General features: G+C 40.9%; 1 protein-coding gene across 1 annotated transcript in view; it reads right to left on the bottom strand.

The window, feature by feature from the left end:
* Positions 1 to 14,855, bottom strand: part of LOC147727211 (transmembrane channel-like protein 1) — a 371,185-nt gene that overhangs the window by 108,216 nt on the left and 248,114 nt on the right. Inside the window, exons 12-13 of the mRNA XM_086963587.1 lie at positions 689 to 868; positions 419 to 571 (exon numbers count right to left, since the gene is read on the bottom strand). Coding sequence (XP_086819713.1) covers positions 419 to 571; positions 689 to 868 — 333 coding nt within the window. The remainder of the gene's footprint in view (positions 1 to 418; positions 572 to 688; positions 869 to 14,855) is intronic.

Below are 14,855 nucleotides of genomic sequence, written 5' to 3'. Positions count from 1 at the left end.
GTGATGGCAAAGGATTAAACCGGGGCAGATACATCAGTTGTGTTTGGTACCTGAAACGGGACACCATGGCATAAGGCAATCTTTCAATAATATCTATCTTCAATAAACATGAATACTTGTTTGCCTATTACTTGAATATTTCAGTGATGCATTTAAATGAGTCATACAACACGTAGTCATACATAAGATAGTAATATTATCATCAAGCTGTATCATAATATAACTTAGTGAATTAAGTTCTGTCAAATTTATGACGTTAGCTATTGTGGAAATATTAGACAACCTGTAAGCCATATTCAAGGACAAATCTGTGAGTATGATGCACTTGATGTAACAGGTGGGATCTTTTTGAATTTGATTTTGTAAAGAACAAAGTGCAGGCCTGCCCAAGGTTTTTTTTGGCTATATCGAGTATTACCTGCCCAACCATTGTCTCCCAGCAGGGCCCTCTGGGAACGTCGGACGGATCCACTTGAAAAGGAGGGGCAGTGGAGTTTCCAGATACTGTTCCATTGTACAAACTTGCTTCCCATATAGTCATATTATACATCACAATCTTTTCTTCTTCTCGCTAAAAGTATGAAAGAAGGCTGGTTAACAATACAATATTGGCACAATAGATGCATCCCTTTATGGGTAGCTTTCAGAATTAGATCTCGTGAGGGTGAGCGTAATGTAAGCTGCTTGCCTTCAGATTGATTTCGTCCATCAGGGCTATAAGGAACGTGTACAGGTTTCCCAAAAATAGAGCAAAGATACGTCCCAGTTGCCATCTCAGTGCTATTCTAGGATGATAGTTTTCCAAACCGCTAATTACATCAAATAAAGTTGGACAAAACATGCCCAGGAGCGACATAACCATGTTAACCTATAAAAAGAGAAAGGCAAGTAAAAATATCACTTATTGTTACATTTCAGGCGTGGCAATTTTTTATTCATGTATGTATATATATGGCATTTCTGTACATTTACAAATATGACATATTTAAGTTGGAATTCACTTTCAATATTTCTGAAAATTAAATGTAACATAAATTTTATATAAACATGAAATTAATGGGATTTATTTACAAATAGCATTTTCCTTTTTTTCTACATTTAAAATACGTTAGAACATTAATTTATAATAATGTTTACCATAAATGTATTTTTACTATAATTTCGATTTTTCAAATTTTCCCTGTACTTTACCATATGGAGATATCTGCCACTGGGGCAGCAGAAAAAATGATAATACATTTTTTTTATTTAATAAATACTTCTTTTTAGTTATTTTTTATTTTTTACCATTACATTTATTTTTATGTAAATATTTAAAAAGTTGCCTGCCTCCCTTATTTTCTATGTAGTCGAAGTCCTGCTCATTTTGCTCTACCCCCTGTTTTAGGGGTTTAACAAGTACGTTAACACTTTTGAGTAACTTCATTCTCCTAAATGAAGAATAGCCAAAAGTAGTAAAATTACTCAAAAGCGTAAGAGTAAACTTACATGTGTAGATTTACTCATGTGTAAGTTTACCTTTGTGAACAGGCCCTATTGTATTATCCTGTGCCAGGAAAGCTTTTCTATATTGATGTCTTTCCTGTTTGGGGCTAAGCAAATTTAGCCAGCATCGTTATACTTATATATGTATTTGCCTATTTCATTGTTCTGTAACCCACTAGGTTGTGACAGGAGTCCCTTCTTATTGTTTTTGCCACAAAGTGGGACAATCAATAATATTGGTGGATCCCCTTTGCTTTTGGATCAATTGAGGTAGGTTTGGAATCTGATAAAAGGTTAATTTAGGGTTGAACCTTGTTCTAAAGTTGTTCATTGCTCCTTGGGGTCCAGACGTTATAACTAGTCGGGACAGTCTAGGCCATATAGATTGAAGAGGGGAAAGTCTGTTTCAGTAGGTGGGTTTTAAGGTTTTGTTGAAAGATGTCAAACTTGGGATGTTGAGATGTTCTTTAGCTCCGCTTTGAGGGAGTTTCACAGTTGTACTCTCTTTTTAATCTCTTTTCATGCTTTTCCTGAGTGAGTATGAATTTCAAGATAAGGCACTTAGGGGCATATTTAATGCGAAGTGGCGGAGCGCGGCGTTAGCCTCCTTGGCTTAATGCCACGCTCTGCCACTTCTGAAAAGCAGGCCTGCACTTTATTTACAACAATATGGGACAGCCCTGCGTTTCCCCTTATAATGGCGCTAAATGTATCAGCCTAGCACCAACGCAGGCACGCTTGCATCTTAGTGATAGGGGATCTGCGTTGAGGGGAATATTGTGTATGTGCAGGAAGGTCTACTTTCCTTCACATAAACAATCTTTAAATTGCTTTTTGTAACTTCTATGTGTGCTGCTTTATGCAGCACACATAGAAGTTGAAAAACTTAATTTTAGAGGGATCTTTCTGTCGATCCTTTCGATTCCCCCTGTTGTTCCAAAATGGTGGGCAGGACGGTGGGGCATGGGTGGAGTGATGATGTGTTACCCTAGAATTGGGCAGAGGTGCCTACCTTATAGAACATTCCACAAATGCTTACAAACTCCTCCACAAGAGAGAGAGATCAATCTGGGCCTGGGCAAAGCGACGCTGAGGAATGGCCACTTGAAGGAGACAACACACCTGATCCCTTCTGCAATGATAAGTTCAAGAACATCTGACTTCAGTTGACAGAAACTAAAATTTGTTTCTCTGGGGCCATTGTTTTTGGCCCCATCTGGTGTCTACAGGACAACAGAGGGATCGACCTGCTGGAGGGCCAAGAAGGACTCCCCTTGATTTCCAGGTTGCGAAGCCACTCCACCTTGGGGTCCGCTGACAAAGACTCTGCTCCCAGAAGAGGTGCCTGGTGCCCAAACAGGAAATATGTGTTGCACAAGGCACATTAAGAGCCGAGGAGGTCTTGAATGAACAGTCCTGGTGGCTAAAGCTGACCACCAGAAGCAAGAGGAGATCTTTCCCCTCCAAACTGGTCCTTCTGTACCCCAAAAAACTGCTTCCTCCAATGGAAGAACCGAGTCCAGTTCGACACAAGCAGATTTAGTCCTTGTACCACCAGGATACTCCAGGGGAGAACTAAAACCAAACGTTTGGTGCAAACAAAATGGAGGATTAAAGGGGGTATGTGAGTGGGCCACCTCCCCATAAATGCTCATTATTCGCAGGGAACCCCAGTTCCTGTCAACCAACACTACAATTTAATAAACTGATGCAATAACCAACATTTGTGCTCTCTAATTGTGGGTCTCTGTGTGCCCCCCTTCAAAGGGACCAAAGGCACTGGAGAGTGTGTCAGATGCTTCCTCCATACCACATGGTAGTGTCTGGGAGGGACAGGCACACCTGACAGCAAGCCTCCCACCTGCAGCCAGCATGTACAGGAAGAACACTTAAACTTGCTTCTACCAGTACTTGCGTCATTGACCAAGAGTAGAAAGGGAGCTGCCTTTTGATAAATACACTCTATTATATTGTATTTAGTGCATGTGTGCTGTATTGTAGTTATAGGGTTTAGGGTTCACGAAGGAGTATAAACTATTGGGGGTGGGGGGGGGGGTTGTTCCCATAGATAGTATGCTTTACTGAGATAACCCGACTCATTAAGGTCTGTTTTTTCCAGTCATCATCCCTGATTTTATCCTTGTCAACTGTGGGCGGGAATAAAACAGTGGCCCACTGGTTAGGCATATTTAACCTCACTTTTAACAGTCCCCTCCACTTCACTTTTTGACATGCAACCAGTTAGTGCTACTGCACAATCGTCAAGTCAAAGCACGCCTCAATCCGTAAAGGATTGGGATGAAACCCAATGATGAAGCATGCCACATAGGAGCAACCCTGGTGGGTGACGGGTCTCAAAAAAGCTTTTTTCTAGTAAGTGAATACAGTGGATTCTCACTGTATCCGAGTATCATTTCACTTGGGCAGGTTTTCTTTTGAAGTACTCAATTTTTTTGTGACCCATAGATATTCCCACATGACATCATATAAATTAATGTCTAGTATTGATTATAGTAATGTACTTTTTCTTATAAGTAAACATACCAGCTAGACAAAGAGTTATTGGATGTTATTTGTTGCCTATAGACTTGGTACTAGCACATCACCTACTCTGAGTAAGCCTTGGACTGTTCTGCCTCTCACTACTTGAAAAAGTCAAGTGCTACAACTGGATACTAGATTCCCAATAGACAGGAGTTTGCAGACATACTACTTCGGAAAGAGTCCATATCCTTTGCAATTAATAACACATTTTCCTAAATGACAAATTTGTTTACCCAGCATTCTCATTCTTTTAAAACATAGGGGCATATTTACAAGCCCCTTGCACCGTCGGTGTGTCACTTTTTGTGACGAAACCGGGTGGGCATTTTGCTGCCCTATATTTACAAGGACACAAAAAGCCAACCTGCGTGGCTTTTCCTGTCCTTGTAAATAAGGCCTTTTACAAGCAATACTTGGCATTAAAGCGGCGTTCCATGTGTGTTGCTGTGGGTGTTCCCAAACATCACCCATGGAACCTAACACATTCCCAGAATTACAAAAAATTGTAAACCTGAGAATGTATCAGAATGCTACCCCCCTATACCCCCGGGAAGGCATAGGGGAGGCACAACGAGGAGAAATGTTTTTATTTCTCCTCATTGTTTCCTCTTTCTATGATTTCTGCATTCTGCAGCACACATAGTAAGAGGAAATCACCTCTTGTGATGGTTTTTGTGCTGGAAGGTACCCCTTCCTGCAGAAAAATAATCTCTGAGCAACACAGGCACCCTTGCACCATGTTGCAAGGGTGCCCGCGTTGGCGCATGGAAGCCAATTGTGCACCAGCCGAGGTGGGAGCACAGGAATCCGTCATATTGTTGTAAATATGACGCATCCCCTGTACTTTGTAAGTGACTAAGTGTGGCACAGCAAAATGGCTTGCAGCACTATGCTGAGTCACTTTGTTGTAAATGAGGCCCATAGTATTGTGAGATTTGTTGTGATCTAGCCTGCATATATGGTACCAGCCCCTATACATTCTGCAATGTGGTTTACTTTTCCCTATGAACCAAATGGGAGTATGACTCCGCACTCATGTGTCTTCGTAATTGTAGTTCGTTTGAACAAAATGTTTTGGAAGTGTGATTGGTGCTTGATGTGAGTCCCCTTCTGAGTCACAGGGTCATATATCAATGTCAACATGTGTTTCTTGAGCCTCAAGATTCACTTTCACATCAGCACTCAAGTATATTTCATACAGAGGTGGAAAAGGTTTTTTCAATAGCCGTTTGAAAAAAATTGTCACAAGTTCATTGGTCTGTTCATTTCATTTAATTCTCATGAAATTATCAGTTTTCATATTCTTTTGATTGTTCCAAATTGTCATGATAATATATCACTTTTTTATCAATTTTTCATATTGCCCGATGCATTTCGAGCTACATAGCTCTTCCTCAGGGGAATTTTTTATCTGCAAAAAATAAGTTTCTTTACTAATGGTGTACCAGATATAATCAAAGCAAAAAGTCATTCAAATGACAGTATCGTAATCATCACGTTCCCTCAACATGCAATGCATGCAAAATAATGTATATCTTTGTATCACCTTATAACCCTGCTGTTTGTCGATTTGTGCGTGATAAAGTAACTACGTGTGTATTGATGCGTGTCTGTCTAAGTCTACATCACTGACCTGAACCCTTGTGGCTTTGAGCTGGTCGAGGAGCTGTAACGATAAGCGGAGGTTGATGTAACTTGTGGACAAGGCTTTTTACCTAAAACATTACCAGAGCAAATACCTCCCACCACCTGGGATATTCTGTCTATCTCTTACCATGTTTGAACTTTGTACGGTTTCACCGTTCTCGCTGTTTGGCGTGCGACGCTCTATCTGTGTGTGTTTTTATATGGTTGTGTGTACCAGTCACGTGGTGTTGACGTACTGAGTGAAAACGCGCTGTTTACTTTCTACTTTCCGTTGCGTTTCATGAGTCACGTATTACATCGTGGCGACCCTTTCTATCTAGGTGGATCTATGTTTATGGTAAACCCGGTGAGTTTGATGTAGTAAAGGAAAATGTGTGGCATGAGGTGAATTAAAAAAATAAGATGGATATTTAATAAATGCCAAATTTTACTGGGGAACATGATGTGATATAATGTGATAATTTCGTCACTGGGGCATGTCATATGAGTACATGTTGTGTGAAAAACTGCACATATTAAATTGGATCATTATAAATGCATCGCACCCAACATGGTCGATGCATGTCTAAATAAAATGTTACAGGAAGCAACTAAGTTCAATCCATTCATTCAACCCTTTCGGGTGTAAGGTACACAAGAAATTAATCCAGAATGTTTCTCTCCGTAACAAATGATTGTTATTGTCTCTTCCCGGCAAAATTGCAACTGTTTCCAAAATGCAAAATTTCAGTTGGGATGGATTGTGTTTAGCTTCGTTGAAATGCGCTGCCACTGTGGATTTCTGATTTTTTAACCTGATGTTGCTTTTATGTTCAACCAATCTGGTATTAATTTTTCTCTGGGTCTTTCCCACGTATGACAGACCAACACGGACATCTCAATAAGTACACAACATTGCTGGTATCACATGTGCCTGATACTTTAAGTTTGACTGGTGTACCTTTCGTGGGGTGATTAATCACGTTCCCTTTGATATTTGCTGAACAATTTCCACAATTGTGACAAGGTACAGTTCCTTTATATGTCTCTGTTTCCTTAGGATGTGGTTTTTTGATTAATTCTTTGAGGTTTTTTTTCCTCTCATATGCAAATATGGGAGGTTTGATAAATGATCCTTTGAAGTCTTCCTCAAGGGCCAGTAACGGCCAGTGTTTCATTATTGTTTTTTTGATTGAAATACTTCTGGTTGAAAATTTCAAGACAAATACAGTTCTTTGTTCCTCTGGTTTTGCTTGTGTGGATAACAAATGTTGTCTTTGTAATTTGTCTGCTCTTTCTGCAGCTGCTTCCAGAATGGACTCGGGATATCCTCTGTTTTTGAACCTGAGCAAGGTTTCTTGTTTGTGTTTGCTATACAGTTCTGTAGTTGATGCTATTCTCTTAATCCTGATCAGTTGTGAAAACGGTAAATGCTTTTTTAGTGAAGGCGGATGAAAGCTTTTGTAGTGGAGTAGGTTATTTCTATCTGTGGTTTTTGTGAATACACTGGTGGTTAGTTCTCCTTCATGGTTTGAGATAGCTACGTCCAAAAAGGATATTTTGTCTTTGTTGATGGAAAAGGTGAATTGAATTCTTTCGTTGATATCATTGAGTTGCTGCAGGGCAGTTTGTAGAGTGTGTGTTGTTCCTTTCCATAATACGAATATATCATCGATATACCGTTTGTAGAGAATTAGATTGTTTTGCCATACCTGTTGGTTCAATATATGATCGAGTTCAAATCTGTGCATGAACGTGTTGGCATACGTGGGCGCTGCACAATTGCCCATCGAAGTTCCAGACAATTGAACGTAGAACTTGTCTTTCCATACAAAATAAGTGTGGAACAAAGTGAAGTGGATAAGCTCCATTATAAATACCTTTAAATCCCCACTCTTTTCTTCGTTTACCAAAAAACTCTCGACCGCAGTCATACCCAAATTGTGCGGTATAGAAGTGTACAATGACTTCACGTCTACCGTAGCCATGATCATATCTTTGGTGAAATTAATTTTGTGTTCTTCAAGAATGTTTAAAAAGTGGGTGGTGTCTTTGACGTACGTGGCAGATTTTTGGACAATGTTCTGTAAATGTCTGTCAATTAACTTCCCAATTGGCTCGTGTATCGATCCCACTGTGGATACGATTGGTCGTAGTGGCGGTTTGGTAGGGCTCTTATGGATTTTGGGTATCATGTAAATATACGGTGTTGAGGGATTTGTTTTCAAGAGGTAGTCTTTTTCTTTTTGGCCTATCACGCCCTTTGCTATTGCATTTTCAATGATGTTGAATAGAATTTTCTCGAATTCCTTGGTGGGATCTGTTTCCATCCCCATGTATGTCTCTTGATCTTGAACGTGCATGTCCACTTGTTGTTCATAGTAATCTGTGTCCATGATGATGAGGGCACCACCTTTATCTGCTTGTCGAATTGTTATTTGTTGGTTATTGGCCAAGTTTTGTAATGTTTGTTTGTCTTTTTGAGTTAGGTTGGTTTGCTTCGATCTGGGTTTCTTGAAAATGTCTTCTATTTCTTTTGTTACTACTTTTTCATATGCATCAAGCACTTTATGGCTTACCGGTGGGGTGAATTTGCTTTTTGATCTTAGGCCCATTAGTACGTTCACTCGAGGTGGTGTAGGTGTCTCCATAACATTTGAAAAGAAATGGCGTAACCTTAGTGATCTAAGGAATTTGTATAGACAAACTTTTGTTTCCAGTAAATTTTAATGGTACGTGGGTACATATGATGATCCTTTTTGTAGAGTTTGTATTTCGTTAGCTGTCATATTGTACTTGGATATGTTAATGACTAAGGTTTCTGGCTCCTTGTATTTTGTGCCACTGATTCGGTGCTTGTTGGTCTTTTTCCCCCGCCGGGTTCTTTTTGAGGTCCAGGGCCTCTCTCTAAAAAAGGTACTTGATCCGATATAACCTGGTTGGTAGATGTTCCAGAACATCTACCAACCAGGTTATATTGGATGTTCCAGATGTGAATTTTATAATTTGCTGTTTCGAATGAATTGAATGAATTGAAGAATATTTCGTTTGTTGTTCCTGACTGTGGTAGGAGAATCAAGTGAACTTGATCCTGTCCATATGTTGCTGTGTATCCTGGTTTAAAGTTGCTTTCTTTCTCGTGCATTCTGCCAACGCAACAGGAAGAATGAAAAAATGAGTAGAATCGTTGTGGCTGTGTGTCTTTTTCAATAATCTAGTGACTCAGGGCGTGATGTATGACCCTTTTTTGCGACTGCAAACCGGAGGACCTCCCGTTTACGGACGTAAAAAGGGGTAATAGCATGTACAAATGCTATTTTGTGAGTCACTGACTCGTAAAATAACATTTGCAACTCTCAATATTAGTAAGGGACGCCCCTTCCTAATAGCGAGTCAACATGCTATGTACTAATGTTTTGCAACCACATTTGCGGTCGCAAAACACTTGCAGTTTTTCACCTTCTTCAAGTAGCTGGTAAACCACTCACTTTGTGAATATGTCGGAAAATATTTTTTAAGAGCAGGCAGTGGTCCCAGAGACCACTGCCTGCCCTGGTCAAAAACTGTGGGTTTCCCAGGTGGGACCAGGACACCAACAAAAATGAATTCAGAACAGAAGAATAGCAAATGAGCATCTGGAGCCATTCATTTATTTTTCACTGTTCTTGGCAAAGAGTGCTCCCTAATGCCCTGGGCTAATCTGCACACATTTTCCTTGATGGTGGGGCTCCAATATGGACACGGGCACCAACAGCATATTAAGGGTTGTGGGAGCTACAGGGTGTAAGCAGCCCTCCTTAAATAGTATACATTAAAAACCTTATTTTCCTCGGATCTATAGAATATTCGGGATGGGCATAACCTGCATAATTCGGCATAGCTTAATCATGTTGAATTACCCAAGAAGTCTGCTGCATTACACAGACTTCCGCAAAAATGGGTAATCCTTCATTTAGCTCTATTTTCTTAGCGCAAAAATTAACACTTGCGTCAAAGCAAGGATGCATTTTGTGCATGAGTAGAGAGATCGAGCAGTTGGTTGTGCTCACTAAGGGCCCGATTACGATTTTCAGTGGTGCAAAGACAGGCGGTACGCCACCCCTCCTCACCACACTGCCCAAACTTGCCACCGCCCACCCGCCAAATGACGATTTTAAAGTGGTCTTGTGGGTTGGCTGCATGTCTGTCCCAGGGCGGTACTTCTTTCAAAGGTGGAGGCACAGCAATAGACGCCTCACAAGGATCCTGCACTGCATTGACTTGAAAGTCCATGCCATGCAGGAACTGTTATGTCTGCACACAGGGGAGCACATGTTGTTATGTCCCCCATGTGTATCCACAAGCATAGGAGGGACAGGGGGCCCTGTAGGGCCCCATTTGTATCCTCTCTGCACAGTGTACATGGAGAAGGAACCTCCACGGCATCGCCAGCTGAGGGGAAATTCGTAATGCTTGGGGAATCATATTGCAGTACCCTGAACGCTGCCCAACCTTCAGGGAAAGGTGGTTCCCTGGCAGCGGCGACAGCCCCAGGGCGGTCCAGCCACCCAACTCGTAATGAGGAAGTCAGACTGCTGCTGCGGGCATTGCTGTACTGCCACCACCGCACCCCAGCGAATCTGGCGGGCCTCAGACCACCAGACTCATATTTAGGGCCTAAATGTGCACTTGGTGTAGGATTTTCCCCCAGCTTACTCACAGCATTTAGCACTATTTTCTTATTGCAAAAGGCAACCTTGCATCCAGAAAGAATATAGCGCTAAACGCAGGAGTACTGCTATACCTGTCAGCCTTTCCCCAAACCTTTTGCCTCCACTCCTCCATTTTGCTGAACTTATTTTTGTTGACCTTATTACTCTGTGCACTTTACCAATGCTAACTAGTACTAAAGTGCTTGTGCTCACTCCCCTAAAACATGGTTAATTTGGCTTATATTCAATTGGTATGTTTTACTTACATATAAGTGTGACTTACCATATGCCCAGGGCCTGTTAATTAAATGCTACCAGTGGGCCTACAGCACTTATTGTTTTAAACTGCCATGTCGACTTGGCATTTAAACCCCCTTGCCACTCCTTAAACTTCCCTTTTATTACATAGATGTCACCCCTAAAGTAGAGCCTAGGTAACCCATAGAGCAGGTTGCTGTGTATTTGAAAGGTAGAACATATTCTCTTAGGTTTTACATGTCCTGGTAGTGAAAAACTCCTAAATTCATTTTTCACTAATGTGAGGCCTACCCCTCTGGTAGGATAACATTGGGGACTCCTTATTACATTTATTATGCTGTAATTTCTAGTTGGGAGCTGGTCGCTGTATCTTGTTTGTTGTTTTTGGAATTGTAATGAAAAACCCTATTTAATGTCAAAATCTTTTTTATTTATTACAATTTTGAAAATACCACTCTTAGAAAGTTGGCATTTTTCTGCCCTTTAGTGCCTGCAGTCTGACCTTGGTCTCATACCTGGGTGTCACTGACAGTTGGACTTTGTGAATGCCTTCACAGAAATTACCTATCATCTCCACATTGTGACTGCAGTCAGTTTAGAGCCAGGGCAGGGGAGTCAGGAATTTCCACGCACTTCAAAACCACTGTCTAGTAGCTTCTCACACCTTCCAGAAAGAGGGTACGAGGGTTTAAAAACAGGACCTCAGACACCAACTTTTAATTACACTGCTGGACCTGTGAATACTCTGCTAAGAAGAAGGACTGCTGTGCTGCCAAAAGAACTGCCACTCTTCTCGGCTGCTGCTCTGAAGAATTCTGACCAGATGTGCTGACCTGCTGCTTTCTTGCCTAGGTGTGAAGGACAGGACTTGCAACTGTTGAACCTAGGACCTCCAGAATGCCTCCATGAGTAGATGACTCCAGCCTACGGTACAGACTGCTCCAACAACCTTGAACCCAGCACCTGGACTCTGCAATCTGTGAGTCTATCCTACCAAGTGGTGCCACCCCAGTCCTGGACCCTTAGAAGTGGGCCTTCTGTGCCCGGCCAGGCTTTGGGGATCCAGAGGAACAGACTAATCTCCTCTGCTGTGCGGTTCAACCACAAACAGCACCCGGTGCATTGATGCTGCTGTGTGGGTCGGAATTGTCGCAAAGATTTGCAGCACCTCTGCAACTTCTTTGGAACTACTACAGTGTAATATATCCTTGGCGCAGGCCCTTGAATTCCTCCTCGACTGCAACCTGGATGACGATGCTAGACTTCACATCAAAGCCTCACAGTTCCTCAGAACCGACGTATTGCCATGACTGCATGATACATCCTAAATGCTGGACTTCGCATTGTAAGCCCTCATCAACAGAATCCTTGATGACAACATAGGAACTCACATGGCAGCCTTGCTGCAACTTCAAACTGATTCATCGCTTTGACTCCACAACACATCTTTGACGGAGTTCCTTGAAACGCACTGCAAAGCCAGGATTTAAGATACTTTGGGGCATACATACAAGCCCCCATGGCCACCACAATGTCACTTTTACAGACATTGTGGTGGCGATAGGAGCTGCGCCTTATGGACAAGGCAGTGTTAAGCCACTTAACGTGGCTTAACTCTGCCTTCCACATAAGGAAAGAGGCATGCAGTGGGTGTTGTAGCGGGCATTCCACCGCAACACCCATTGTATTTGACGCTGCCTCCTATGCAAAAGGGTGGCGTACATAAGAGGCAGTGCCAAAATTAAGACCATGTAAACCCCTAAGTTGGCAAAACGAGGAGAAATGCCTTATTTTTTCGTATTTTTTCTTTTTCCATATGAGCCTGTAACGTGGTCCGACCATTACCCGATTAGGTTCTCCTGGTCATATGGCAGGACTTGTAGAAGCTCTGTCCCACCTCCGGCTCCTCAATCCAGGAAGATTAATCTCCCAGGGTAAACAGACATAATATCGATTCCAAAATATCGATTGGACAAAATATCGATGAAAAAATATAGACTGGACAAAATATCGACTAGACAAAATATAGACAACAAAAATATCGACTAATATCAACTAGAATAGCAAAAATATCGAATCAAAAATATAGACTAGACATAATATAGACTAGAAAAAATATAGACTACAAAAATATCGAAAATAAGGTAAGTTATTAATATTTAATAATATTTGAGTAATATAAATCTGTAGCGGGTTGTGGGTTTATAGGGGAATAGGGTGGGAAATAATTTAATTATAAATAATTAATTATGTAAATTTTATCTAATTGTTAATTAAATAATAATTTGAAAATAATTAAAATATAATTGGTAATTAATTTAAAATAAATAATTGATAAATAATTAATATTTTGTAATTTATTTTCTGTAGCGGGTTGTGTGTTTATAGGGGAATTGGGTGGGAAGTAATTTTATTATAATTAATTAATTATGTAAATTTAATCTAATTGTTAATTAAATAATAATTGGTAAATAATTAAAATATAATTGGTAATTAATTTAAAATAAATAATACGTTTTTGGGTAAAGGGGTATATTTAGGGTTCAGGGTCAGTTTTCAGTTTTTGGGTAAAGGGGTATTTTTAGGGTTCAGGGTCAGTTTTCAGTTTTTGGGTAAAGGGGTATTTTTAGGGTTCAGGGTCAGTTTTCAGTTCTTGGGTAAAGGGGTATTTTTAGGGTTCAGGGTCAGTTTTCAGTTTTTGGGTAAAGGGGTATTTTTAGGGTTCAGGGTCAGTTTTCAGTTTTTGGGTAAAGGGGTATTTTTTGGGTTCAGGGTCAGTTTTCAGTTTTTGGGTAAAGGGGTATTTTTAGGGTTCAGGGTCAGTTTTCAGTTTTTGGGTAAAGGGGTATTTTTAGGGTTCAGGGTCAGTTTTCAGTTTTTGGGGAAAGGGGTATTTTTAGGGTTCAGGGTCAGTTTTGGGTTTTTGGGGTACAGGGATATTTTTAGGGTTCAGGGTCAGTTTTGGGTTTTTGGGGTACAGGCGTACGCTTTCTCTACTGTAGCACCCACTGGAGTGGTTACATTAAATTTAAACCTTTTGCTATGCCACGGTAAATATATTCTATATGTTTTATTAATAACATGTATTTATATATATATGTATTATTATTATTATTTTTTAAATTTACATTAATTATGTAATTATGTTACATTTATTTAATAATTTTAACAATGCTTATATTAAATATATGTAATATTATAATAGTTTTAACTTATTTTAAAGACATAAAAAATCGATATTTTGACAGTCTATATTTTTAACACTCGATATTTTAAACTCGATATTTTTGTACTTACCTGTTTGTAGATAGAAAGTCGATATTTTGTCTGTCGATATTTTGGCAACGATATTTTTGCAGGTCGATATTTTGGCAGTCTATATTATTTCAGTAATCCATCTCCCAGCCCTCACAATGGCATTACGCCAGTCTTGTCCGGCTCCTGCCTCGGATTTAACAGGGGCGGTAGACAACTTTGATCACTGGATCAGTCAGGGGGTCAGTGCCAGCTCATAAGCTAATAGTGGTATAATTTGGCGCTCTCTCCCCTCGCAGCCCTGGTATTCCTCTAAGCTCAGGGACTTGAAACTGGGGTGCAAGAGGCTGGAGCTCTGCTGGTGCCAGAATTATTGTATGTCAGCGAAGACGACCCTGCGATTAGCACAGAGGGAGTACTATATGGCCATCAGGAAGGCTAAAAGCGACTACTTTGCCGGGAGAATTGCGCTGGCTCGGAACAATAGTAAGGAGATCTTTGCTATTGTCCGGAGCTTCCTATCTCCCAGTGCAGAACAAAGTTTGCTACCTGTTTCCCAGGAATGGTGTGAGGAGCTATCCACCTTTTTTGTTGACAAGATACTAAAGATACTAAAGATTCAGGATAGTGTTGGCCCACCTTCCAGGACTGTGGATACCCCTTCCCCAGGGCCCCCCCTATCTTGTGTGCAGGCTTCCCCCGGCTCACCTCATTTCTGCCCACTACGGAGTCAGACATTTTAGCCATTCTTGGGTCTCTTAAGTCGGGTTCTCCTGTAGACCCTTGTCCGGCTCGGGTACTTGCTGGTGTAGCCGAGGAGGTTTTCCCAGTAGTAGTGGACATTGTTAATCTTTCCCTTCAGACCACCTCAGTACTGGTCCAATGGAAACAGGCTAAATTGCTACCCCTCCTGAAGAAACCCTCACTGGACCCTCTGCTTCCTGCCAACTACTGGCCTATCTCGCTCTTACCAGCCTTGGCCAACGTCTGTGAGAA

The sequence above is a fragment of the Lissotriton vulgaris genome, chromosome 3_1 (genome assembly GCF_964263255.1).
Source record: "Lissotriton vulgaris chromosome 3_1, aLisVul1.2, whole genome shotgun sequence".
Classification (NCBI taxonomy): Eukaryota; Metazoa; Chordata; class Amphibia; order Caudata; family Salamandridae; genus Lissotriton; species Lissotriton vulgaris.
The sequence above is the reverse complement of the archived record's forward strand: the minus strand, read 5'-3'. Positions and strand labels throughout refer to the sequence as shown.